Genomic DNA, 26,420 nt, shown 5'->3' with positions numbered 1-26,420 from the left:
CAGACTCCCCGGTGCCTAGTGGGGGCTGCCGGTGTACGTCTGCGTGATGCAATTATAGGCCGCACCCCCACTTAAAGCGCGGCCTATAATAGGGTAATTATTATAGGGTTGTACCCAAATGAAAATTCTGGACTGAAAATAACCACATAAGTCACGTCAAAATGGGACAAAAAATGCAATAACAATATTTATATATATAATATAAGTAACAGCAATCACATTGCTAGCATGCCCAGGCAACCAGTACATGCTGGAACCTGGGCATGATTAGGAGTGTGATTTTAATAACAATATTACTTATATGATAGTAGCGATCACACTCCTATCATGCAAAGTCATCCAGTACATGCTGGAATCTAAGAATGCCTGGGCATGATAAGAGTGTGATTGCTGTACAGGCTCCCTATGCCCCCCCCCCCACACACACACACTCACTCATATACTCATTCATTCCCTTAATCACACATACTTGCTCATACACCCTCCCCTACCCCTTACCTGAACTCCAGATCTCTCACTCGCAGACTACTGCAGAGGCCCTGCAGGTTCCTCTTGAACAACTTCTCTGGCCACACCCCCAGGGGAAGAAGGAACTGAGCAGAGTCATGTAATGTGCATTCATGTGACTTCGTTGGGTTCCTGCTTTTCCTGGCTGAGATGCTGCTTGCACACTGTGTGACCATCGCGTAGGTAAGCAGCCCAGCCTCTGCGGATGATATTTTTTGGCCACCGATATATATCGGTGCATCCCTATGGTTCGGCGAACTATACGTTTTTTAAGAAACTGTTCGCGTGAACCGGCTGAATCCCATCACTGATATAAAGCACATGCACACACATACCCCAGAAGTGAAAAAAACTGTAACAATCACAAAAGTGTGTATGCCTCATGTTCATGGTATATATAGAGATATATCTGAGATATATACGTGTACCATTTTATCAGAAAATTACTTAAGGAATCTATGGGTATGTATGTTCATATATAAATTTGTAACATTTATTTTTACCGAAAAGTTATTTGAAGAAAGATTTGGGATGTGACCTGTTGCTTACAATCGTTAAATTGTATTCACTAGGAGATCTGCTGCAGCTCGCATCCAAGAGCTTTTTAGAAGAAGGAAGGAAAGAAAAGAGTTAGAAGAAATGGACATGCAGAATGTACGCCAGCCTTCTTCAAAAATAGTTTATAAGGGTCATCGAAATTCCAGAACAATGGTAGGAAAGTATATTGAATTTGTTTGAGCAGAAGCTCCCTGTAATAATTGTTTTAGTTGTTACATGCAAAATCATGATTTTCAAAAGCTCAAGCTGTTTTTCAAAGTATGGGCTACACAAAAAACTACACAAACAAAAACAGGATAAACCTTGTGCAAGGATGACCATCAAACCTGTGAAACACCAATGTGTTATTAAAAAAAAGTGTGAATTTGGGTATAAAAATACCGGATTGGCTTGAATATAGGCCGCGACCGATTATCAATGGCGTCTCCAGCTTTCATATTTGGGGGGGGGCACATGGGGGGCAGGGACCAAAGTGGGGGGGCAATTATAAAACGCTACATATAATATATATATATATATATATATATATATATATATATATAATATAGTGAACTGGCCATCCCTGCGCTAAATTCCGAATATAGGCCGCACCCCCCCACACACTTTAGGTCTTTAAAGTGGGGGGGTGCGGCCTATATTCGGGCCAATACGATATATACCTTAAGGCAGATCAAAAAATAATAAAAAAAAAAAACAATCTGCAAAACAAAATATAAGATAATAGTGCAGTGGGTACTAATCAGTAGTCCTAATAAGGTGAGATAAGATTGCACTCACAAAATCAGCCCCATATGAAAGCGTGGAGCAGCGCAACAAGTATAGAGAATCCAAAGGATAAAAGGTATAAGAAAGTTTTAATAACAGGTAATAAGTACAAATAAAAACGGCAGTCCATGAATCCAAGATGCAAGCTGCTGGGGGAAGCAGAGAAAGAGTCTGAGGAGAGAGGGCTACAGTCTCGATCGCCATAGAGTAGTAGAAAATGCTCCATCTGCAGCAATAGAGTCAACTACGGAAGTTGGGAAGTGCCAAAATACCAATGCGTTTCGTCACAGTATGGACTACATCAGGGTAATATTCCAATGCTTGTGAAGGCGTTTACTTTTATACCAAGTACAGAGTCACGGAACCTCCCAATTAAAGGTATATAAAAAAGAGAAGTATAATAATAAACAAATGGAATAATAATAAAGGAATATGAAATGTAAAATCGGTATTGCTAACACAATAGCAATAATATCAATAGATAAAAAATGAATAATAAAAAAAATAGTAATTGCAAATAAATATAACTGACCCCTTCATGACAAAGCACTTTCCATAATGGGTTTGAGGACAACCCATATAGTTTTTGTTTTGCGGATTATTTATTATTTTTTTGGATCTGCCTTCAGGTATATATTTTTATACCCAAGTAAGTTTTTATTGGCACAGGTCTGATGGTCATCCTTGGGTGAGGTTTATCCTGTTTTTGTTTGTGTCTTTTATACAACATTCGGTGTATTGTTGCTTAACCCCTGCTGCACTGTTTTTTCCCTGGCCACCCCTTATTTATTTGTATTGTGTATTTTTAAAACTCCATTCTTACAGCTCTTATTCACTCTTCCTCAGCATCTGACAACATTTTTTTTATATAGGTACAGGAATTTTTAAGACTTTATTTTTTTCTGCAGATTAAGGAGGCTGGGTTTTGGGGTAAGAACTTTATCATGAGTGGCTCTGACTGTGGTCACATCTTCATTTGGGATCGGCATACTGCAGAACATCTTATGCTTTTGGAAGCCGATAATCATGTGGTGAACTGTCTTCAGCCACATCCATTTGACCCAAGTAAGGAAGTTTTCTTCTGTGTTTGTAATTCTGTTTTTTTTGTTAATGAATCTGCATGTCTATGTGTTAAATAGAGAATATGATTTTCTCCTTTTATGGGAATCTTAACCCCTTAATGACAATTGAAGGTCCGGGCACGTCACCTGAAAACAAAGGGTTAACGACAATTGACGTGTCAGAACCATCTTGACTTCAAACAGGTGCAGAAAGCGATCTTCGCTTTCTGCACCTAAACGTTGTAATGCCTCGACATCGAGGCGTTCAGCAACACCGCGATCGGCATCAGGGTCCGTGTCTGGCCCCTCCCCGGGGCGTCAACGTCCGCCATACCAGGACCTGTTAATTCATACCTGAAGTAAAATGTGTGTGGAAACAAAATGCAAACAAATTACTAACACAAAGTTTGACAAAGACTGGTGGTTAGTGCATGGAAAGTGTTAAAATACTAGCATTGAAAGTACCATGGGGTGTAGTCTAGTTTGATGGGGTAAATTGCATTGGCCGGCTTTAAAGATACCCGAAATGGCACATGGGGAAGAATTACCAGATTAGGGGAAAAAAAGGTTTTAAAATAGCAAAACGCTACCTGTACTTATTGCCCCATAACGTGCAGAAAAAAGCAAAAAAATAAAAAACATTGGGTATTTCTAAACTCAGGACAAATCGTAGAATCTGTTAAGCGTGTTTTTTTTCATTGGCTTTTATAGATGAGTAAAAAAAATTTCAAGTAAAAGTTAGTAAATAATATGATACAATCAAAACAATGACATCTAAAGAAAGCCCTTCCTGTCCTGAAAAAAACCAATATATAACTTGTTTGGGTTCAGTAAACGGGAAAGAATAAAATTACAGCTAAACATGAGCACCGCAGAAATGTAAAAATAGCCATTGTCACGAAGGGTACAAAAAATAAAATCAGGCATTGTCACGAAGGGGTTAAAGTACATCTGTCATTGAAAAATGACAAGGAGTCACATGTCACTATTCATATAAAGCATTCTGGAATTAAACAGGGTTTGTTTGAGTGAGTGCACATGCACACACAGCACTATATATATATATATATATATATATATATATATATATATATATACTTATATATACATTTGTTAGCATCCTTAGACAACCGTGTTCTTGCGTGGGACTCCTGACATTTATTGTTTGCAGCAATATGGAGCAGGCTTGATGTGAATTTTTTATTATTTTTGTGCTTTCTAAAATTAGCCTATTCAGATTTAGTAAAAAAGTGAATACAAACAGGCTAAGGCCGTCCCTATTGGTAAATTTGCTCCTAGACTACATCATTTTAAATGTGCTAAAATTATGTTCAAGATTGAACTGAAATAATGATTGAATTAAAATTTTGTATTTCAGTGGGGACATGTATAGAAAATGGTTGTTCATGGCAGCCATGACTTTAATACAGAAGAAAACAATATACAAAACATTTCACATTTAAATCTTTGTCTAAAATAACATCAGTCCAAAGATAGATTCCTCAGGTGTCCAAGGACTTCAGATCTTTTTGAATTATTTTCTAAATTGTATTTGTATGAAAGGAAAGAAGAAATACCATTTATTGAGGAGCTACACAAAGACACCTCGACCTGATAACCGGGGCATGCAAGTGTCTGGTCTAACAAATTAGTGACGTAAATTCATGAGAAGTTATATATTTTGCAATAGGCTTACATTCCCTGATACTCAAAAATACTGTTGTGGTACTGCAGTTCTAGCCATGAGATCCATGTTGAAGTATATTTGTCAGTTTTATTGGCAATGGAGTGGGGGAGTCATCCTCCACCTGTTGGACACCTAGTTCCATAATGAGAAGATTGAAGGAGCCATCAAATGAGTCTGACCCTTTCTTTGCCATCAATCATCTTTGTGATTGGCATCTGCAAGGCCTGTGCCCCATGCAGCTGTAGAGCTATTTTTACCCAACCTGAAGCAAATATGAAGTTCAGGGGGCAGAGACAGGAACACAGGCACCAAATGAATTTGCTAGATTACAATCTGTTTTGTGGTTGAGGACTGCTTGAGTGAGGATGAGTTGATTGTAGCAAGGGCGTTATGGAGAACTGTGTTGATCTTGCACATTGACACGGCATATGGTTTCTTTGGCATGCTGATTGAGGGAAATAGTAGAGAAGGTTGAATGCTTCTTAGGGGGGTTTTTAATATTTTTAAAAAAATGGAATAGAAAAGAAAGAGTCTGATAGGACGTGGTACAACACGTGTGAAATCCTTTTTACGGGAGTGAGAAGCAGTGAAAACAGTAGAAGAGAGTAGGGCTGCAACTAACGATTATTTTCATAATCTATTAGTTGGCCGATTATTTTTTCGATTAATCGGATAAAAAATGTAAATTTTTCATTTATTTAAAATAATTTAATAAAGTAACGTAGGACGTAAAAAACAAACAGCAGAATAAAAAAACTTTGAAAAAAATGCATTTCTTGTTTTTATTTCCCAGCCTGCCCCCCCCCCCAGTTATGCACATTTGAGCCCAGGCTTGCCACACTGCCTGCCGGATATGCCACATACCACCAGACATGCCACGCTGCCCTCCGCACATATGCCTTATATACCCTATATGCCTTATACCCCCAGATATGTCACTCCGTCCTCCCAAGGTATGCCGTATACCCCCCTGACATGCCATAGTGCCCTCATAGATTTGCAGACTCGTTCAGACACAATACTTTTATAAATAAATACAGGGTTAATCTTCACTGCCCCCAGGATTTAGATTCCCCTCAATTAATTAAATTAACCCTCAGTCCTCAGCATTAAATTAACCCTGAGGAGAAGATCCCATTAACCATAACTGCCCCTAAATTAACCCTAAACACCCCATTAACTATAACCGCCCCTAAATTAACCCTAAACACCCCATCAACCACAACTGCCCCTAAATTAACCCTGAAGACCCCATCAACCACAACTGCCCCTAAATTAACCCTGAACACCCCATCAACCACAATTAACCCTAAACACCCCACTAACTATAACTGCCCCTAAATTACCTCTAAACTTTCAGCAGCCCAAATATACGTTTTATACTCACCAGTTAGATGAGTTCTTGAGCCATTTGGACAGTATAGGAAATGGGCAGGGCCAATCGGCACTCTGGCCCGCCCCTTTCTTTCTCCCTGTCCCTCCCTGCAGTCACTGCCAATTGGCCCCGCCCCTTTCTCCCTGTCCCTCCTTTCAGCCAATCGGCAGTGACTGCAGGGAGGGACTGGAAGAAGGAAGTGGGTGGGCCAATAGGCAGTGACTGCAGGGAAGAACTGTAAGTAGGAGCTGCAGCTGTGAGTCAGACTAAACGGATTATAAAACGAGGGATATTTTTCAGAGCATATTTATTTTATAATCAATAAAAATCGATTCAACTAATTGATAATGAAATTCGTTGGCAACTATTTTCATTATCGATTATTATCGATTTTATCAATTAGTTGTTGCAGCCCTAGAAGAGAGATATAGGGGTGCAGAGTTGAGTTTCATTTTAATTTGCCATTTTTTATTTTTGTGAAAAAACAAAAAACAAAACCGAAAACAAAATTAAAGAAAACAAACTGTGACCGAGATAAAGGTAGTTCGAGATACATGTATCATCCAGCTCTAAAATGAATAAGTGAATGATTAGAAATTCGTCCAACGGTAAGTATCTTACTGAGAGCAGTGACCAGAGGGAGTATTATGGGCAATATAAGGAGTCTCAAGTAGATAATAATACCCTAGAGCAAAACCACGCCGTATGGGTAAAGACCAAGGTGATTTGTTGGTGTAGTCTAGGGGAAAGTGTGTTTATGTAGGGTTCCCAAATGTCAAAGAATTTTTCTCCCTGCTTCTCCTTATCTTGTAAGACTAAGGTCCAGTCCAATAGCAGAGTTTTTGTGACTTTGTTTTTCCAATATGTAAGGGAAGGAACGTTAGCGTTCAGCCAATGGTCCAGAATAGATTTGATTGCTATTAGTATTAAGTGATCCAGTAAGTTGATTTTGTATTTTCCCTTAATGTGAAGTGCATCATATACTCCCATCAAAGACTCAAAGGTAATAATAAGAGGGCCGTGATCTAATACATTACCTATCGTTAGGCCCACCACCCTCCAAAAATTCTGAATCTTGGGACAGGTAAGTAAGCAATGCTCAAGATCGGTGGACTCTAAATTACATTAACAGCACTGAACTATTTTAAGGGGAGACATTTTGGATAGTTGTTTAGGGGAGATATATGCCCTGTGGAGGAGCTTGATGAGAGTATCTTGAAACCAAGAAGCCTGTAAGTTTTTGAATCGTCTTGTGTATGCTTGTAACATATTATGGGGGGTGAAGGAGGTGTCCGGATGTAGGGAAGACCACCTGGCCAGACCAACTGTAGATTCTGAATAGTTAATTAGTTGAAATAAAGCCCTATAGAGTGTTGAGATCGAGACCATGGGTAAGCGCGATGGATCGAGCAGTACCTCTAGTGCATGGTTTTTCTGAGCAGGATGCATGTGTTGTAAGGTGTGATGTAAATAGTGTTTTGCTTGCATGTATGGCCATATGTGAGAGGGAGGTAGTGAGTGCTTTTCCCTAAGGACTGGAAATGGATAGCAATCTCCTGAGGTTGGATCAAAAATATCAAACAATAAATTGATTCCACTGATTTTCCATCCCTCAAGTCTAGCATCTGGGGTCAGTCCCTGGAAATTACGGTTGCCGGTTAAAGGTAAATAGAGTGAGTGTGCCGAGGTGCCGAAAAGTGACCAGCGGGCAGTACGCCATGCCCTAATCGTTGTCATTATCAAGGGGTTAGTGCGACATGAAATAGGTATGTCTCTTGTGGGTGCATGGAGAAGGTAACACAAACTCCACTCTGGGGAAAAATTCTGGTCCCTCCTCCAGTCCGTATAAATGTCAGAATGAGAGATCCAGTCTCTTGCAAATCTAAAAAGACACGCTATATTATATTATTTAATATTGGGAAGGTTTAAGCCACCATTTGTTTTTGGTTGGGTGAGTTTTTGAAAACTAATCCTGGGCCTTCCCCCCCTCCAGACAAAACGGGAAAAAGAGACATGTATTTTCCGTATGTCTTGTGGTGGTAACATTAGCGGAAGCATATTGAGGCTATACAAGAAGCGGGGAAAAATCACCATCTTAATAAGATTAACCCTTCCAATGAGATTAAGTGGAAGGGTTGCCCAGGCTTTCAAATCATATAATTTAGTTATATCCACTGGGAAAACTATCCCCAGATATTTAATAGAATGACAAGCCCACTTAAAAGGCCATGACTTTAGCGTGTCAGGAGGCTTACCCTCCGATAGCCACAAAGCTTCGGATTTCTGAAGTCCCGAGACCTCTTCAAATCGATTCAGGCAGGACATAAATATTGGAATAGTAGTAATCGGAGCCCCCACGAAGAGTAGCATATCGTCCGCAAATACTGTGATCCTCATCTCTCGCCCCCCTACTGATATGCCTTTGTAAGCGGCCAAATTTAATAGAAGGCGTAAGAAGGGATCTAAAGCAATATTAAAAAGGAGCGGGGACAAAGGGCATCCTTGTCTGGTGCCCTTGCCTAAGTCAAATAGAGGGGAGTTTAAATTATTAGTTGTGATGAAGGCCTTGGGGGAAGAATAAACCGCTTTTAATATATTGTGTAAAGGAAGAGCCAAAATGATGTTGCAAGAGTTCCAATTAACGTTATCGAAGGCATTTTCAGCATCTAAATTAAGTAGTAAGTGTGGAGTATGTGGGTCATTCTTTGCCTTAACCATAGCTGCGATTATATGTCAAGTAACTGAATGTCTGTGTTTTATGAAACCCCTTTGTACTGGGGAGATAATTGTCGGCAAAAAAGAAGCAAGTCTATCCGCTAGTATCTTGTGCAAGATCTTAAAGTCTGAATTAAGCAATTAAATCGGCCTGCACGAGGAAGGGGAGTAGGGATCCCTGCCCTCTTTGTGCAGAACGATGATGCGGGCAATGTTGGAGTGGGGGGAAATCTCTGACGTGCGGAAGGAAGCATTAAAGGCGGAAGTAAGCGAAGGGGTGGATTGTTCTAACAGAATTTTATAAAATTCCGCAGGTAGACCATCCGGCCCGGGAGCTTTGCCTAAACTGAGGTTGCCCACAGCCCTATGAACCTCTTCCTCCCCAATTTCCTTGTTAAGGAGATCCTGTTGTGTTTGCGATAAGCATGGAAGCTCCCCCTGTCGTAGGAAAGCATCTATGGACTCGGCTGAAACTGCTTTAGGCGAATATAATGATTTATAGTAAGTTGTGAAGATATGATTAATGTCTTCTGAGGAGGTGCTCAGAGAACCATCTGCCATTCTAATTGCAGGAATGGTCGATTTGGGCTTTACTGATTTGACTAGTTTGGATAGTAGTGCACCCATTTTATTTGCATGACGAAACAATTTAGCCTCCTTATAGCGGATTTTTAACAAAGAGGTAGTATGCTAGTTTGGCCTGGTCATAAGCTATCTTGGAAGTAGGGGAGGGGTCCACAATAAGCCTTCTCTTAGCCCTGGACAGGCTTGCACTGAGTTTATTAAGATTAGTAATAGTTTCCTTTTTCTTTTTAGCGACATAAGAGATTATGTGGTTCCTGAGGGTGGCCTTAGCGGCTTCCCAGAAGAGTATTGGATCATGTTTATGAGCCCCATTGTTATCTTCATATTCGGACCACGCCGCCTTAAGGCTGGCGCAAAAATCTTGTGACTTATACAGTAAGGGATTCATCCTCCAGTTAAAGGAGGAAAGTAGGGGAGGGCGAAAAGCAAATGAAAGTGTGATTGGTGCGTGATCTGATATAAGGATGTCCAGAATCTGAGCCTTACTAATGAAGTGAGAGAGGTGGGACGTACATAATATGTAATCAATTCTCGTGAAAGAGTTATGGGGATGAGAATAAAAAGTGAAATCCCTCTCAACGGGGTTCAAAATACGCCATGCGTCAATAAGTTGCAATTGTCTGCAAAGGCGTAAGATCGGGTTACCACGTGTACCCATATTAGGATAGGAGCCTTTGCTGTGATCTAGTTTGAATTCCCCTCCTACAATCAAATTTAAAGAATTAAAGAAAACGGTTTGTGCAGTATTTGGAGCATATACATTACAGATTGTGAGTTGTTTTCCATAGTACAAGACACTATGAGATATCTACCTTCTGGGTCTTTAATAACTCGCAATGGAGAGATCAAGAGAACGGTGAAAGAGAATAGACACCCCCCTTCCCCCATTTGGTCTCGACACTCCCACAACCTCTCCTACCCAACCCCTCTTAAGCTTACAGTGCTCCCCCCTCCTCCGAGCATGTTTCTTGCAATAGAGCTATCTGAGCCCCTAGAGAATTCAAGTGCTGAAGGACCTTGGCCCTCTTTACAGGATTGGAAATCCCCTTTACATTCCATGAAACTATTTTTAAATCTTGAGAAAGTAAATTAGGCTTTGCAGAAAAGGTCAAAAATCAAGGAACTAAGAGATTACAATGTGGGTATTTACCAAGAAGCCAAAAAATACAAATTAACCACCACCTCTCCCAGCGAGGAGGTAGCAGTGTGATACTTGCGAGCGTCGCTGGACTGTGGAAATCGGAGAGTTTCTTGCGTGTCCAGGGAGGAGTAGAGTCGGTGGATGATGTGCCATCAGTTGGATAATGTCTCGAAAAATCATGTAGATCTATTGTGCAGAGCCAGAGTCTCGGTCGAACAAGAAGAAACAGAAAAGATAACCTTGTAATCCAAAACAACAACAAAAACAAAAAAGTGTAAAACGTGTTCTCTGAGCTGGCAATATGTGTGCGCTCCATAGGGGCCATAAGAGGACAAAAATTGGTTAGGCAGTTCCAATGGGGAGGAAGTAGAAGATAAAGAAGCCAATCATTCAGTAACTCTTGGAGCTCGAATCCTCATGAGCTAGGGAGGGTCATCCAAATGGTGTATGAAAGTGAGAGCATCTTCCGGGGAGGCGAACCATTGCGTATGGTCATTGTAGATGACTTTAAGTTTGGCGGGATAGATTAATGCAAATTTTATCTCGCGAGAGTGTAGCTGCCAGCATATGGGCGAGAAGGCCTTACGCTTGGATGTCACCGTCGTCGAGAAGTCTTGAAAAATCAGTGATTTTTGGTCCTTGTATTGAAGAGCTGGAATTGTTCTGTATCCAGACAGTATTTCTTGTTTGTCCTTGTAGTTGAGAAGTTTAAATATCACCGGCCGCGGTCTTTCTTGTTCCGTCCGGCCAGGGCGACCAATTCTATGAGCTCTTTCTATGATAATTTGGAAGTCAGATCTATTTGGAAATAGAAGAGCAGGTAGTGTGTTGGAGAGGAATTCAAGTAGATCTTTACCAGTCACAGATTCCGGGAGACCTATGAGGCGCATGTTGTTGCAGCGACTCCTGTTTTCGAGGTCGTCCACCTTATCTTCTAACAGTCGGATTGTGTGTTGGAGATGCCCAACGTCGGATTGTAGCTGAATAGACGTAGACTCCTAGGTAGAGATTCTCTCTTCCGCCTCGTCTAGTCTGTCTATGGCAGGGGTGTCCAAGTTTTTTCTGCAGTGGGCCACTTCATCAGAATTGTATACGTGCGCGGGCCGCACTCATATTTCACTGTGTGAAAATCTGGCCTTTAATAAAATATGCAGATTAAAATAAAGTAAATGACACAAAACCTTTACTTTTCCTCTCACTGATTTCTGGGCCTAGAAAGTTTTGTGACAACAAATTCAGGATTCTGGATAAGTTAAAATGAAATAGTTCTATTTATTTTAGGGATACACCGAAATGAAAATTCGGGACCAAAACCGAAAATGACCCCCCCACATACTTTTAATAAAAGTAAGTTGCACGCCAAAATTGTACAAAAAATTATATATTATGATTGTTAACAGCAATCTCAGGCATACCCAGATTCCAGTATGTACTGGTTGGCTGGGCATTGTACCAGTAATTTTTGTCCAATTTTAGTGTGTAACCACACTTTTATTAAAAGTAACACACCACAATTGGACAAAAAATCAACAATATGACTTGGCATGATAGGAGTGTGATTGCTAACAGCAAACACACTCTTTTCATACCCAGGCAACTAGTAAATGCTGGAACCTAGACATTAATGGGACTGTGATTGCTGTTAGCAATCACACTCCTATCATGCCAAGTCAGCCAATACGTGCTGGTACAGGGTGGCTGTAGGTGCAGACCCCATACTGCTGGCAGCATCAATACACAAGGGGGCAGCTAGCCAGGTTTCAGCATGTACTGGCTGACTTGGCATGATAGGAGTGTGATTGCTAACAGAAAACACACTCTTTTTATACCCAGGCAACCAGTAAATGCTGGAACCTGATGATGGGACTGTGATTGCGGTTAGCAAATTGCTGTTAGCTGTTAGCAATGACACTCCTATCATGCCATTCAGCCAGTACATGCTGGTACAGGGTGGCTGTAAGTGCAGACCCCATACTGCTGGCACCATCAATACACAAGGGGGGCAGCTAGCCAGGTTTCAGCATGTACTGGCTGACTTAGCATGATAGGAGTGTGATTGCTAACAGCAATCACAGTTCCATCATGCCTAGGTTCCAGCACTTACACATCCATGCTATCACACACACACACACACACACACAAATTCATTCATTCACAGATTCATTCCCTCAATCAGGCATACTCATTCAAGCACCCCCCCCACCCGCTTACCTGCACTACAGCTCTCTCAAGGCCGATCACAGACTTCAGCAGGGGACGTGGCCTCCCTCGTTCTCCCCACAGAGGAGGCAGGACTGGAGCAGAGAATAGACCCTCCCACAAGTAAGCGGCAGGGCTTGTGATCCTGGCTGCCGATCTCACGCGGGCCGCACCTCGAGGTCACGCGGGCCGTATATGGCCCACGGGCCGCATGTTGGACGCCCCTGGTCTATGGTTTGTTTCAGATCTTGTCTGACAGCGTCTAGAGTGGTTTGAAGCCTGTCGAACTTGCCTTCTAGCAGTGGTGGCAGTTTTTCCACCACTCTTTGAGCGATAGAATCGCCGTCATCATGCGTGGTATCCGATTGGGATAAGGATTGGGAACCCTCAGGATTTGTGTCTATGGAGGGTGTCTTGGGTTTTTTTGAGGACTTTTCCCTTTGCTGTTTGGCAGACATCTTTGGTGTTATCTCAAGGAATCTCTCCATGCGCAGGTGGTAATGGCAATGAGACCCTTGTGTGTCGGGTCACCCCCAAGTTGTGTCGTTAGGAACATAATCCCTGAAAGGGTCGCCCGTGTTAAGACTGAAACTGGCGAAGGAGCGAGTCAGATAAGTGCGATAATTATAGGCATAGGCAGTTCATTGTGAAGTAGATAAATGCTCATAAATGAGATCCTCTGGCCCCCTGTATATGGTGTTAACCCACGACACTAGGGAGATTCATGTATCAAATACCAAGAGACAGTTTAACAGTAGAGGGAAACAAAAAATTAAAAGAGAAAATGAAGTGGTAGAGTACCTTTGTTGGTTAGGTACAGGGAGAGCACTGTGAGTTAGGGATAGCTGGATAGTTGATACAACCGACTAAACAGATGTTTGTGATTCATTCATAATACAGCAGTATGATCCAAGCAGTATTAGAGCAATAAATAAAGTCAAATCAGTTGTAGTTGTGTGAAGCAATCAGTTATATACTGACCGTCAAGCAAAATAAAAGTAGAAAGGCACCGTAGAGTTATGCAAAATAAAAAAAAAATCTGTAGAGGAGGCCTCAGAGTTCTGGATTCGCGGGCCTAGCTCCAGTAGTGTAATGCTGTATCCCTTTTTAATATGGCGCCCCCGGTCCTCTAAGCAGAGATAAAAAAAAAACTAAAAAAAAAACGTGATAGAGATGATGAGGATGTGTGTTGTGAGACGGTACCGTCTAGCAGGTGTCTCGGTATCAAGCAGGTGCGTCACGATCTCTCGGGATTCGGGCCTGCGACCCTGGTTATATGTTGGTGCCACGAGGGTCACAGACGGACTCCCGGCCGGCATCCAGCTCCATCCCCGTCCCACACGTCTCGGTGAGGCGTTTTAAATCCGTCTGCGGATATGTCCGGGGCTGATCTTCGTCTCCGGTCTTGTCTCGATCGGGATAGGGGCCAACAGAGGGTAATAATGGAGAAATTGCTCCCTTTAGTACGGAGCCGATGTATATAGCGTCCAACCAGGATGGCTGGCGACCGGGATCCTCCGTTTCATTTTAATTTAATTCTTGAGTGTAAAGGGAACCAGTAGAGTGATTGGCACAGTGGGGCCACCACTGCTATATCCCCACTGATGTGTTCTTATGGGATACCCTCATCCTGCTTTAGCTACACAGGGATTCCCAGCAGCACCTTTAGCTCCAGCTCCTTTTCTGGAACACCGCAAAACAAATCTCACCAGGGGGAGACGATCACAATACTGGATTCACATGATTACTACACCTCACCCTTCCCTCTTTGGCGACCAACTGGGATGGGTTGGCTAGTTCATTGACCCTTTCTTTGCCATCAGTCATCTTTGTGAGTGGCATCTGCAAGGCCTGTGCCCCATGCAGCTGTAGAGCTATTTTTACCCAACCTGAAGCAAATATGAAGTTCAGGGGGCAGAGACAGGAACACAGGCACCAAATGAATATGCGTGTTTCCATGAGAAACATTCACAACACACTGCCCCTGTTCCACATGGCTTGAAATCAACACCATGTGGCCACTGTTAGAAGTGATTTACGGGGAATATCCCGGTGGTCTGGCCACTTAACACAACAGACTTTTATGTTTATAATGGATTAGCCAAATGAGGGTTGTATGTCATGCACTAGAAGTCCCAGACCCCAGACCTCATTGCCTGACAAAAAATGGTTCCTCCAGGTGTGTGTGTGTGTATGTATATGTGTGTGTGTATGTATGTATGTATGTATGTATATATATATGACATAGAAGGGGTAAGATTCTGTTCATGGTGCTGGAGTTATATCACTGTATTGAGAAATTACTCTATTAACCAGTTTTACTGTATGTGCGTTTCAGTTTTAGCATCATCAGGGATAGACTACAATATCAAGATATGGTCTCCTCTGGAGCAAGATGGTTCTTTCAATTGGAAACTAGCTGAAGAGGTGAGATAGTAATGATGCATAATTAATATACCCTGTTTTCTTCATTAGGAAAATGTGTCCCTGGAATGTTTAGTTATTAGGCCATTATAAATATTAGACCAAAGACAATCTTACTGATCATTGTGTTTTAATAGAAAAGATTTATAGCATTACAACTTAAACTACAATGCTTATGAGGGTGAAGATGGAATTTCAGTTTGGTCCTGACTAGAATACTTGGGGGGGTGGGCATCATTGTTATGAATTGTAAGATACATTACTGTATCTGTTTCAGGGTCATTTGCCATCAGCTTTAGAGATTAACTACACATTATCTCATAACAACAAGCAATATTTGCAAACCACATGCTGTAATTGAGAAATATGTGATGGTGTACAGCTGTGCAAAAGTATTCGCCCCCTTCTCAATTTCTTATTTGTCATACTTAGGTTCTTCAGTTTATCCAACTAACTTTAAATTTTAAACACAAACTGCTGTTTTTAAATTTCATTTTTTTATAGTAAAGAGTTAATCAAAACCTATATCACCCATGTGAAAAACCCCAATAACTGGTTGTGCCCCCCTTGGCGACAAGAATTGCAATGAAACATTTGTAATGACTGGCAATGAGTATTTTTCATCATTGTGGAGGAATTTTGGCCCGTTCTTGGCAGAATTGTTTTAATTCTGCTACGTTGGAGGGTTTTTGAACTTTAACTGCCTTTAAGGTCATGTGACAGCATCTCAATCAGGGCAGGACCTTGACTAGGCCACTTTAAAACCTTAATTTAGTTTTTTGGTTTTTTTAAACCATTAAGAGGTGGACTTGCTTGTGTGCTTTAGATTGTTTTCTAGCAGAGAGCAGAATTCATGATTCCATCAATTATGGCAAGTTGCCCAGGTTCTGGAGCAGCAAAGCCACCCCAGACATCAAACCACCACCACCATGTTTGACTGTTGGTAAGGTGTTCTCATTGGGGCATTCCATGCCAAATCATCACAAAAAAGTGGACTTTTCAACTAGACCATCTCAGATTTGTATGAAATTTGGTAGGATGTAGAGGACATGAAGTAACTTGCAAATCCACTCGATGCACAATATTCATACATTCGTTTTTGCCTACAAGCTCTACAGGGAAAAAACAACATAACTTTACTTCGATTTAGGGTAGAGCCTTTTTGGGGGGCTTGTTTTGAAGTCAAAGAAGCATTGTTTTCATTAAAAATTGTTTTATTTGAATACTGATTTTTTAATTTCAGGATCGCATGATGTAACCTTTTAACCTTGAATTTCTAAAAATGCTTATCTAATTTTTGGGACAAATGTTATACAAAAGAAATAATGCATTTAAGTATATAAGTTTCAATTTGTGATGACTTTGAAAAAAAATGAGTTAAAAAAAATTATGAAAGTAGAATACCTAACATTCAATTCATACCTTAGCACTTTCTTATTGAAATTACTGTATTGGCAAATAAAATGTCATATACAACTTTGAGAAAAACTTACAATCATAACAAGTGAGCTTTGAGCGTAAACAGCATTTCATTTGTACGTTCGCCCAGTTAAAGTATGTGGATCAACCTCAATTCAAGCAGAGAACCTTCAACATATCTGGCTGGTGAGGATACATATATGATGGGGATGGACCATTAAGATTATCAAAACCTCCTGTGACTTTGCATTCACATTCACGACCCTAACCAACAGGCATCATCATAGCTGGAAGTCACATAACCTATTTTTTTTCTTCCAAAGCCATTGCTTCATGTGGAATATTTGTTTGCTGCACTTTACTAATTTTTGTAGAAAAACGAGTAACTGTGTAATTATTAATCTATTGCACCACCTGTCCACGCCACAAAAGCTCTAGCAAGACTGAGAAGTACAAGGAGAGAGAGACTAAGGAGAGTCTGAACATGCTTGATGCATGTTTGTTGCCAGAAGTGCACACCTATACTATATAATTTTTGTTTTACTCCTGTTCCTAAAGCCTTTCAAAAATGAAACTAATACGAAAGAAAGAATGTATTTAATTGTATAACATATTTTTTCCCAAAAAAAATTATACACTTTTTTTATATTCAATGTCAATGGTCACATCATGTGATCTTGAAATAAAAAAAATCAATATTTAATGTAAAATTACTTTTAATGAAAACAATTCTTTCTTCAAAACAAACCCAATATAAAGGTTCAACCTCAAACAGAAGCAAAGTTATTCATTTAGATGCTAAGTCTGGAAGTGAAAATGTTGAATATTTTATCACATCTGCAAAACTTCTGTATGAATTTCGTGCATCACTGAGCGCTGAAATGTTGCATATGTATGTTACTTTATGTCCTCTGCCATCCTACCGAATTTTATGTAAATCTGAGGTGAGTTGGGAACTGTGATGATTTGGCATGGAATGGCCTTATTGTGGAATGATGTGTTAACTTTACGCCAGATGTAACAGGATCCATCTCTTCCAAAAAAGTTCCACTTCTGACTCATTAGTCCACAGAATAATATCCCAAAACTCTTGTGGGGGGGGTGTCATCAAGATGTTTTGGCAGATGTGAGACAAGCCCTTTTTGGTCAGCAGTGGTTTTCGCCCTGCAACTCTCTAATGTATATCATTTTTTTTCTTTCTTCAATCATGAACACTGACCTTAAATGAGTCAAGTGAGCGAACAAAAGTGAAGCAGTTAATTGTTTTAGTAGCTAATGGGATAATTATTTCACATAGGCCAAGTAGCGTTGGATAGTTTTTTGTTTTTTTTACATCATAGTTTAAGAATCATCATTTAAAAAAACTAATTTTGTGTTTTACATTTGTCGAATAAATCGGGAAGGGGCAAATACTTTTTCACAATACTGTACCTTGGTCTATGCTTCATCCTGTATTTTTCACTATTTGACAGGTAATTTCCCGTAATGAGCTAATGTTGGAAGAAACCCGAAACACCATCACAGTCCCAGCATCATTCATGCTGAGGATGTTGGCTTCATTAAACCATATCAGAGCAGGTAAATATGTATAGATATATAAATATACACATATTTTAACCCTCAAACTGTGTAATTACAGTAGAGTGCAAAAAAACTGAATATACATTAAGAATGATGCAAAAAATGAGACTTTGAGATAAGTTGAAAACATGTTTAACATTTTGTCTTTATTTCAGTAATGCTCCCCTCGTTCATACAAATAAGAGTTATTGTGGTGGTAGCAAAGTGCAATATTCCTACATTCATAGTGAATGCTAGCAATTAAATCTAATGTTTAAGATAAGCAGGTGAAAGAGCAGTGCCAAATGTTGGCACTTAAGGCTTTTAACAATTGCGTAAAATGCTTTTCCGTAACGTAGGGGGCTACCGATAGTTTCCTGAGGGACTGAGCAGCCACCTCCCCCACCAGATAAATTCTTTCTGTGTGTACAAGCAAGACTTCCTTAAAAGAGGAACTCCTTTATGTTTACAGTTAAACAAAATGGCTTCCTCTTTCAGTAAAGCAGATGCTGCTAATTGGTCAGACTGATCAGCAGCTTCTCCCACTATTTAAAAAAGTAAAAAGCAACCGATTGGCTGGTTCAAACGTCAATCCTTGGACCATAAAATCCTTGGATGTGACTTCTCTCAGGTCCTTTATTTTACAGTTTGATACACTAAACATATGTAATGGTGTTTACAAAGGTAGATAAACTATATCTCATTTATCCTCTATTATGTTGTTGATTGCTCAAGGCAGCCTTGGTAAGGGTGGGTCACTAGAAGGGAGATATTTCAGGACAGGAAATTGATTACATAATACTGGCCTAGCCGCAGCCTGTCATTACACAAAGCCTCCCATAAGTTTAAATGTTAAACGTCTCTGAGTCAGAAGCACTAGGTATTTTTAGTAAATGAAGTTATGCTGAAAGATTTCTCCCTATAAGCTTAAGTTAATATTTTATGTATGACCTGGAGGCTGTAGTAAATCTTGATATTAGTAAAGTGTTCTGTATCCAGCTTACTTTTGCAAAGGGGCAGATCGATACCTGGCCTGTTCCTAATAAAGTACCGTATTTTCCGGCGTATAAGACGACTGGGCGTATAAGACAACCCCCAACTTTTCCAGTTAAAATATAGAGTTTGGGCTATACTCGCCATATAAGACTACCCCTCTACCCAGTATACAACAACCAGCCAATCACGGCAAGCGATGTACCTTACCGGTGATTGGCTAGTTGTTGTATACAAAGCCTGCTTGGATTGGGTGGGTCAGCTCTCCCTAACATATGCCTGTCCACACACACATGTATAGACATACACTGCCCTCACACACCCCTTCCTTTACACACATATACACGTACACACCAGCTTACAAACACACATATACACATACACTGCCCTTACACACACATGTCCATACACATACACTGCCCATACACAGACATATACATACATACACTGCCCTTACACACACATACACACATATATATATATATATCTACACATACTAACATACGACTGTCCATACATACACATTTATACACTGCCCTCGCCACACACCCCTGCCTTTACACACACACACACACACACATATATATATATATATATATATATATATATATATATATACACACACCAGCTTACAAACACACAAATACCTACACTGCTCTTACACACACCTGACCATACACATACACTGACCTTACACACACATATATACACATACACTCCACTTACACCCCTTTCTCCCCATCTCTTACCTTTCTCATCTTCTATCTTCCATCCAGTTGTGGGGTCATTTCAGACGGCTCGGTAAGTTTCAGTACCCGGCATATAAGACGACCCCTGACTTTTGAGAAGATTTTCACAGGTTAAAAAGTCGTCTTATACGCCGGAAAATACGGTATACGGCTTTGACTTCTATGTGACTGCTTTGTATCCCCTTCCTGTAATGCCTGACATCAGCATTACATTATACAGTATGCGATGATATTTAATGGAAACATTCACAGGCATTCATTAACCCCTAGGAAATAAGTAGCTGCCAATAAGTAGCTGCCAAAGTAGCATAAGATGGCCAGCTATACGTAACTGGAATCCTAGGAGTTTTCTGAGCAATCACGGAAAGAGATTGTTCAGATGTCTTGGGCTGTAGTGGAAGTATTTCATGTTTAATACTTCACGCAAGACTTCTGTCACAGACAGATGCCCATACATACATACAGAAGAAGAAATAGAAAATAATGTATTTTTTCTTTTGAATACAGATCGATCCGAGGACAGGTCTGAAGGTGCTGGTCAAGAGAATTCAAATGAAGATTAGTGAAATCTTATGTTTAAAAATTGTTAAAACTATTGTAATATTTGTTGTTAATTTACTATTTATGTCTTTACAAAATGCTTTTGTTGTGGATATACTTCATGTTTCTTTTCAACAAAGTTGTTATTTATACTTAACATCCTCAAAAAGGGTTTTCAAAGTTTTGGGATGAACCACATAAATAAACATACATGAATGTAATTTTAATACGTTTTTTTTTTCTTTTAAAAGTTACATACGGAATACTTTTGCATGACTTCTGAAATCATGCATACTAAGATTGTTATTATTGATACAATGTTGAACTGTTAAGCTACTGGGTTTACTAGCTGCAACTTAGATGAACTTGAATCACCAGTGAAAACTTAATGTCAGAAATAATCAACCATATTTTCCACACACATGCATTTCACATGTTGATCTGCACATATAAAATGTTGCTTTGCAATGTGTTGTGTAATGGAGTAACAATTGCTTTAGAATGTGAATTCACAAGCAAGACCCCCATAAGCCTTTTAAGTTCTTTCAAGACAAAAATGTCATAAGACTTGATTCTAAGCTTATGGCCAAAGACTTCAACTGCTGTTGTATCTATACATTTGTGTATACACTCTATATTGAAATTGCATAGCACTGCTGAATATATTTACTTTTTAATAAAGGTTAATAATAAGACTGTAGGGAAGAACGTTGCATGTCAACAACATTTAAAAATCTATAGGTATCCTGGAAGAAACTGCCAGTGTGGTTATCCTAGTTGGGAATGGTCTCCATTCGCATTTAATTCCTTGAAGTAGAACCGGTTCCTGCCGTCCAGTGACATAAAAATAAGTTGCCCTTATGCTTGGCTCAGCCTGGTTCATCATGAATGGAGGAACATGAGCTAGCTGAAGCTTCCTCTCTGCTTTGTTCTTTGGGCCCCAGTCATGGAGAGTGTGGTTAGGCTGGTAGACAGCTTGGTGGTCTGACCCCTGACTTGGTTCTTCCAGCAGCCCTGCCAAATGACCCATCTTTATGTTGGGGTCTGTGCTAAGTTCAGCCAGGTAATGTGTTATCAAGAACAATCTACTGGGTCATGCATGCCTCAGACAGGCACACATGAATTAATTTAAATGAATATAATTCTATTATGATAATATAACCCATATGTTCAGTAAATTATATCAAAGTATTATGAGCAAGAATGCTAGCCCTGATTCTTTCTATTTTAGGCAATGTATTAGGCAGCAAAGTTGGAACAGGCTGGGAGACAAAGAAGGGTGTTCAAAGTGGGGGCACAGGTATTTGGGGTTAAAAGAGGTGACAGAGACAAAATAAGTTTGGCTTGGTGGAGATGAAAAAGCATACAAACAGGAGATACATGTATGAAGTCGTTACACTTGTGTAAACGGGATTTAAAAAAAATGAAATTCAATAACACAAATACTAAATATACACACTGAAAAGCGGTTATGTGGTCTACTCATGTACCATTTTAATGTGTTCTTGTGATTCATAAAGATACCAAGCTTTCAGATATTTTCACTTGAGTACAGTGAATATCATCAAGTTGTGAAGCACCAGCCAGAATGTGCTATTTATTATTCTTTCAATTTTTAGGACATTGATCATCGAGGCTTGACTCTGTTACTGGATAGCATGTTATATGATACGTTATATAGGAGGGCCATCTTTACATTTATTTCAAGTGATGTTCACTGTATTGAAACCCTGCTGTATTTAATAACTGCTGGAGCTCTATAAATAATAATACACAGTATTGTTTAAAAAATTGGCAATTTTCTATTTTATTTTGTTTGTGCCCAATGGTAGACCTATGTGATTCTAGTACAAATTGTGTATATATTCAATTTGCAGGCATGCCTGCCAATATATAGTGATAAAAAAGATTAAAAATAGACACAAAGTCTTTAGAAGAAGCTGTAGCGCTATCCTTTCTGTGGAACAGCCTGCCAGCAGAAGTGATAGAATTTAAACGTCCATGGGATAGGAATAAAGCTATCCTAAATCCTAAGAGTAGACCAAAGACTGAGTAACGTAGACTGCATGTGCTGAATGATTATCTGTCATTGCGCTAGTTTTGGCTACTAAAATCAGAAAAATACAGAAAAGAAGGCTTTGTCATTAAAGTCCTTGAGCACAAGCTGGAGCAGGCTGGCGGTGATTACAAGAGACTTGCACATTAGCAAGCAGGAGATGTGTTCAGCTGAATACATCTCCTGCAACCCTTGGAGCTGGGGAGCGGGGAATACAGATGCATAGGGAAGATTATGAAGAATCTTCCCATGTATTTGCAAGAGGACAATATGGTCATTTAACTGGGGGCATTAGGCTACTATATGCATTAAGGTGCGTAGGATGGCTTGTGTGTCCCTTTAACCCCTTCGTGACAAAGGCTGATTTTACTTTTTGTACCCTTCGTGACAATGGCCGTTTTAACATTTCTGCGCTGCTCGTGTTTAGCTGTAATTTTCTTCTTTCCCGTTTACTGAACGCACACACATTATATATTGTTTTTTTCAGGACAAGAAGGGCTTTCTTTCGATGACATTGTTTTGATTGTATCATATTATTTACTATTAAAAAAAGTATAAAATATGGTGAAAAATTTAGAAAAAATTACTGTTTCTAACTTTTAGTTGAAAAATCTTTTACTCATCTATAAAAGGTAATGAAAAAACCTGCTAAATAGATTCTACTATTTGTCCTGAGTTTAGAAATACCCAATGTTTTTATGTTTTTTTGCTTTTTTCTACATAGGGCAAAAAGTACAGGTAGCGTTTTGCTATTTCAAAGCCATTTTTTCCAAATCTGGTAATTCTTCCCCTCATGTGCCATTTCGGGTATCTTTGAAGCCGGCCAATGCAATTTACCCCATCAAGTCATATATTTTTGAAAACTAGACAGCCCAGGGTATTCCAAATGCTAGTATTTTAACCCTTTTCAAGCACTAATTCTACCATCAGCCTTTGTCAAACTTTATGGTAGTAATTTTTTTTGCATTTGTTTTTTCACACACATTTTACTTAAGGTATGAATAAACAGGTTCTGGTATATGTCACTATCATAAACACCCCAATATGTGTTTAGCAACATCTCCTGAGCGCAGTGATACCCCACATGCATGGGTTTGTCATTTTTGGAGGGAACTAAAAGGCCACATTTGGTACGTGTGCATTTTTCTAATTGGAAATTAGATGTGTGGCCATCCTTCCCCCCGTGTTATTTGGGACATTGTTGAACCCGGCCAATTCAATTTACCCCATCAAATCATACATTTTTTAAAAGTAGACACCCCATGGGCATTTAATATGCCAGTATTTTAACTCTTTCCATGCGAGAATTGTTTTAAGCTAATGTGCTAATTTTAGGACTTGCTCACAAAAATATATTTTTTTATATATATATTTTATTTTTTTTGCCTTTTTTTAAAAAAATGTAAAAAAAATTTTCAACTTGAAGGTTCCTCTGATAGTGACATCAGTGGGAAATTATTTTTACATTTTACTGTTTTTTTTACTATTTTTTTCTAATTATTATTAATTTTATTTTATTTTTTAATTTATTTTTACTAATCACACTGTGATTAGAAAGCTGGCCTCCATTGACTTACATGGTTGAATGCAGTACCTGTATTCAACCTGCAAGTGGAGCCAGAGTTCTCTAGAGGGTCAGGAGACCGTCTAGTGAACTTTTTCACCTTTATTGTTTTTTTTCCCGGGCCGCCGGAGCGGTCACAGCCCATCCAAAGGTAAGTGTTTGGTGTCGCTGGATGCCTCCTGATCGAGGCATTCCAGCGACACCATTTAAGTTTAGGAGGTGATCGTTGATCGCCTCCTAAACGCTTTTAAAACGGGCGTCCGCCGCCATACAATGTATGGCGGTTGTTGACGCCCCGGGGAGGGGCCAGACATGGCCCCTGGTGCCGATCGTGGCATTGCTGAATGCCTCGAGGTCGAGGCATTACAGCAACGCCGTTTGGGTGCAGAAAGCGAACGTAGATCGCTTTCTGCACCCGTTTAAAGGCGTGCCGGTTCTGGCACGTCATTTGTCATAATCGACTTGTTTTTCCGTGCCGTGCCAGAACCAGAAATTGTCATTAAGGGGTTAAACAATTCTCAATGTTGGTATTGCCATAATGCCATATAAGCTGTGGTCTATTCAAGGAAGGGGCCGTTGACATTTAATCTCCCTCACTTTACTATACATTATAAAAGGACACCCAAGTGAGCTTCACCTGCAAGAAAGGCTGAGCTGGTCATTTAACTTTCAAATATTTCCCTAGCATTAAAACTGCATTATTCAGAACCAGCTAAGTTGTTCAGTCTTTCAGGTAAAGTTCACACAACTCTCTAGCAAACTAATGAACTTCTCTATGGTATCATTTATGTATAACTAAAGATGTGAATGTATTGATGAACATACCTCTTCTTGTGCAAAAGGCATCTTGTATATATAATTGAGGTTTGCCAATAAAGACATTTGTTAATTGTTCTCTTTCCTGTATGATAGTGTATAGCCACAATAACATGCCCCAACTTATCTAAAGATTGACCGTAAGTTACAAAAAAAAGTGAATGAAAATTCTAGTGACTAATGCATCCACTGAAATTTACCAAATGCTCTCCTTGTAGGAGTTAGATTGGTAAGTTATACTTCTCAGTAATTCATGTTATGCAAATGGTATATGTTTATTTGTATATTTTATAGGAATATTGTCAAAACTATTACATAATTGCTTTGAAATACTGTTAATAAAATTATGTAAAGTTAATTTAAGAAAGCTGTTGTTTGTATATTTTTCTTTATATACCGTATTTGCTCGATTATAAGACGACCCTGATTATAAGACGACCCCCCAAAATCTGAATATTAACTTAGGAAAAAAAGAAAAAGCCTGAATATAAGACGACCCTAAAAAGTTTTACCAGTAAATGTTAATTCATGTAAACTATTTTTTTAAATAAAAGCTATGATTGAGAAAAATATTTTTTTTGTTTTTATTTCCTTGTATTTTCCAACCTGTCCCCCAGTTATGCACATCTGCCCCCAGGCTTGCCACACCAATATGGCACTGCGGCCCATGATATGCCTTTTGACCCCCTATGTGCCACTCTGCCTCCAGAAATGCCTTATACTCCTATATCCCATTCTGGCATTTAGGGGGTTAAAATGCATATTATGGGGCAGAGTGGCATATAGGGAGGTATAAGGCATTCCAGGAGGCAGAGTGGCATTAAGGGAGTTTAAAGGCATTGTATAGAGCACTCTGCCTCCAGAAATGCCTTATACCCCTATATGCCACTCTGGCATTTAGGGGGTTAAAAGGCATATTATGGGGAAGAGTGGCATATAGGGAAGTATAAGGCATTTCAGGAGGCAGAGTGCTCTATTAAATGCCCCCTTAACGCCACTCTGCCTCCTGAAATGCCTTATACCTCCCTATATGCCACTCTGCCCCATAATATGCCTTTTAACCCCCTAAGTGCCAGAGTGGCATATAGGGGTATAAGGCATTCCAGAAATGCCCTATGCCCCCATTTAACACACACACGTGCTTCCAACTTCCTGCTGTATTGCCGGGGCAGCGGGTTGACGTCTCCTTCCGCTGCAGTCGGAAGGAGGTGGAGTTGGCAGCAGGGGTTTGTCTGCGTCCGTCGCGCATACCTTCCCCGGCTGTCAGAGATCAGAGTTCCCCGCACCGGTGCGGGGAACTCTGATCTCTGACAGTCGGGGAAGGTATGCGTGACGGACGCAGACAACCCCCACTGCTAGCCACACCTCCTTCCAGCTGCAGCGGACGTTGTCTACGCGGATCGCGTAGACGTCAACCCGCTGCCCCGGCAATACAGCAGGAAGCACCGGTAAGTGTGTGGGGGTGGTGTTACGTGGGGGGGGGGGGACAGGAGGATCCAGGTCCCCTGTATCAATTGTCTTTTTTTTTCTTTGTCACCGTGTTCCCCTTTTTCCCCATTAAGTAACGACAAGACCCCTCCCCTCCAAGGTGAACTACAACGGTCTGGAGTCAGAGAGCTTCAGAAGGTCCACTAAAGGGCCGGGATGGGGTGCAGTCCCTTCAGTTGTTGGATTATAAACCATTGTGTATATGGAAATGTCCAAAG

General features: G+C 40.1%; 1 protein-coding gene across 1 annotated transcript in view; it reads left to right on the top strand.

Moving 5' to 3' along the window:
* The window catches only part of LOC149287896 (DDB1- and CUL4-associated factor 6-like), a 63,143-nt gene extending 42,842 nt beyond the window's left edge, over positions 1-20,301 (top strand). The window contains exons 16-20 of the mRNA XM_089492265.1: positions 1,080-1,218; positions 2,739-2,895; positions 14,932-15,020; positions 17,909-18,014; positions 20,246-20,301. Of these exons, the coding sequence (XP_089348391.1) occupies positions 1,080-1,218; positions 2,739-2,895; positions 14,932-15,020; positions 17,909-18,014; positions 20,246-20,301 (547 nt within the window). The remainder of the gene's footprint in view (positions 1-1,079; positions 1,219-2,738; positions 2,896-14,931; positions 15,021-17,908; positions 18,015-20,245) is intronic.
* Positions 20,302-26,420: the final 6,119 nt, after the last annotated feature.

The sequence above is a fragment of the Sceloporus occidentalis genome, unplaced genomic scaffold (genome assembly GCF_023333645.1).
Source record: "Sceloporus occidentalis isolate IW3139 unplaced genomic scaffold, rSceOcc1.0.p SCAF_55, whole genome shotgun sequence".
NCBI classification, from domain to species: Eukaryota; Metazoa; Chordata; class Lepidosauria; order Squamata; family Phrynosomatidae; genus Sceloporus; species Sceloporus occidentalis.
The sequence above is the reverse complement of the archived record's forward strand: the minus strand, read 5'-3'. Positions and strand labels throughout refer to the sequence as shown.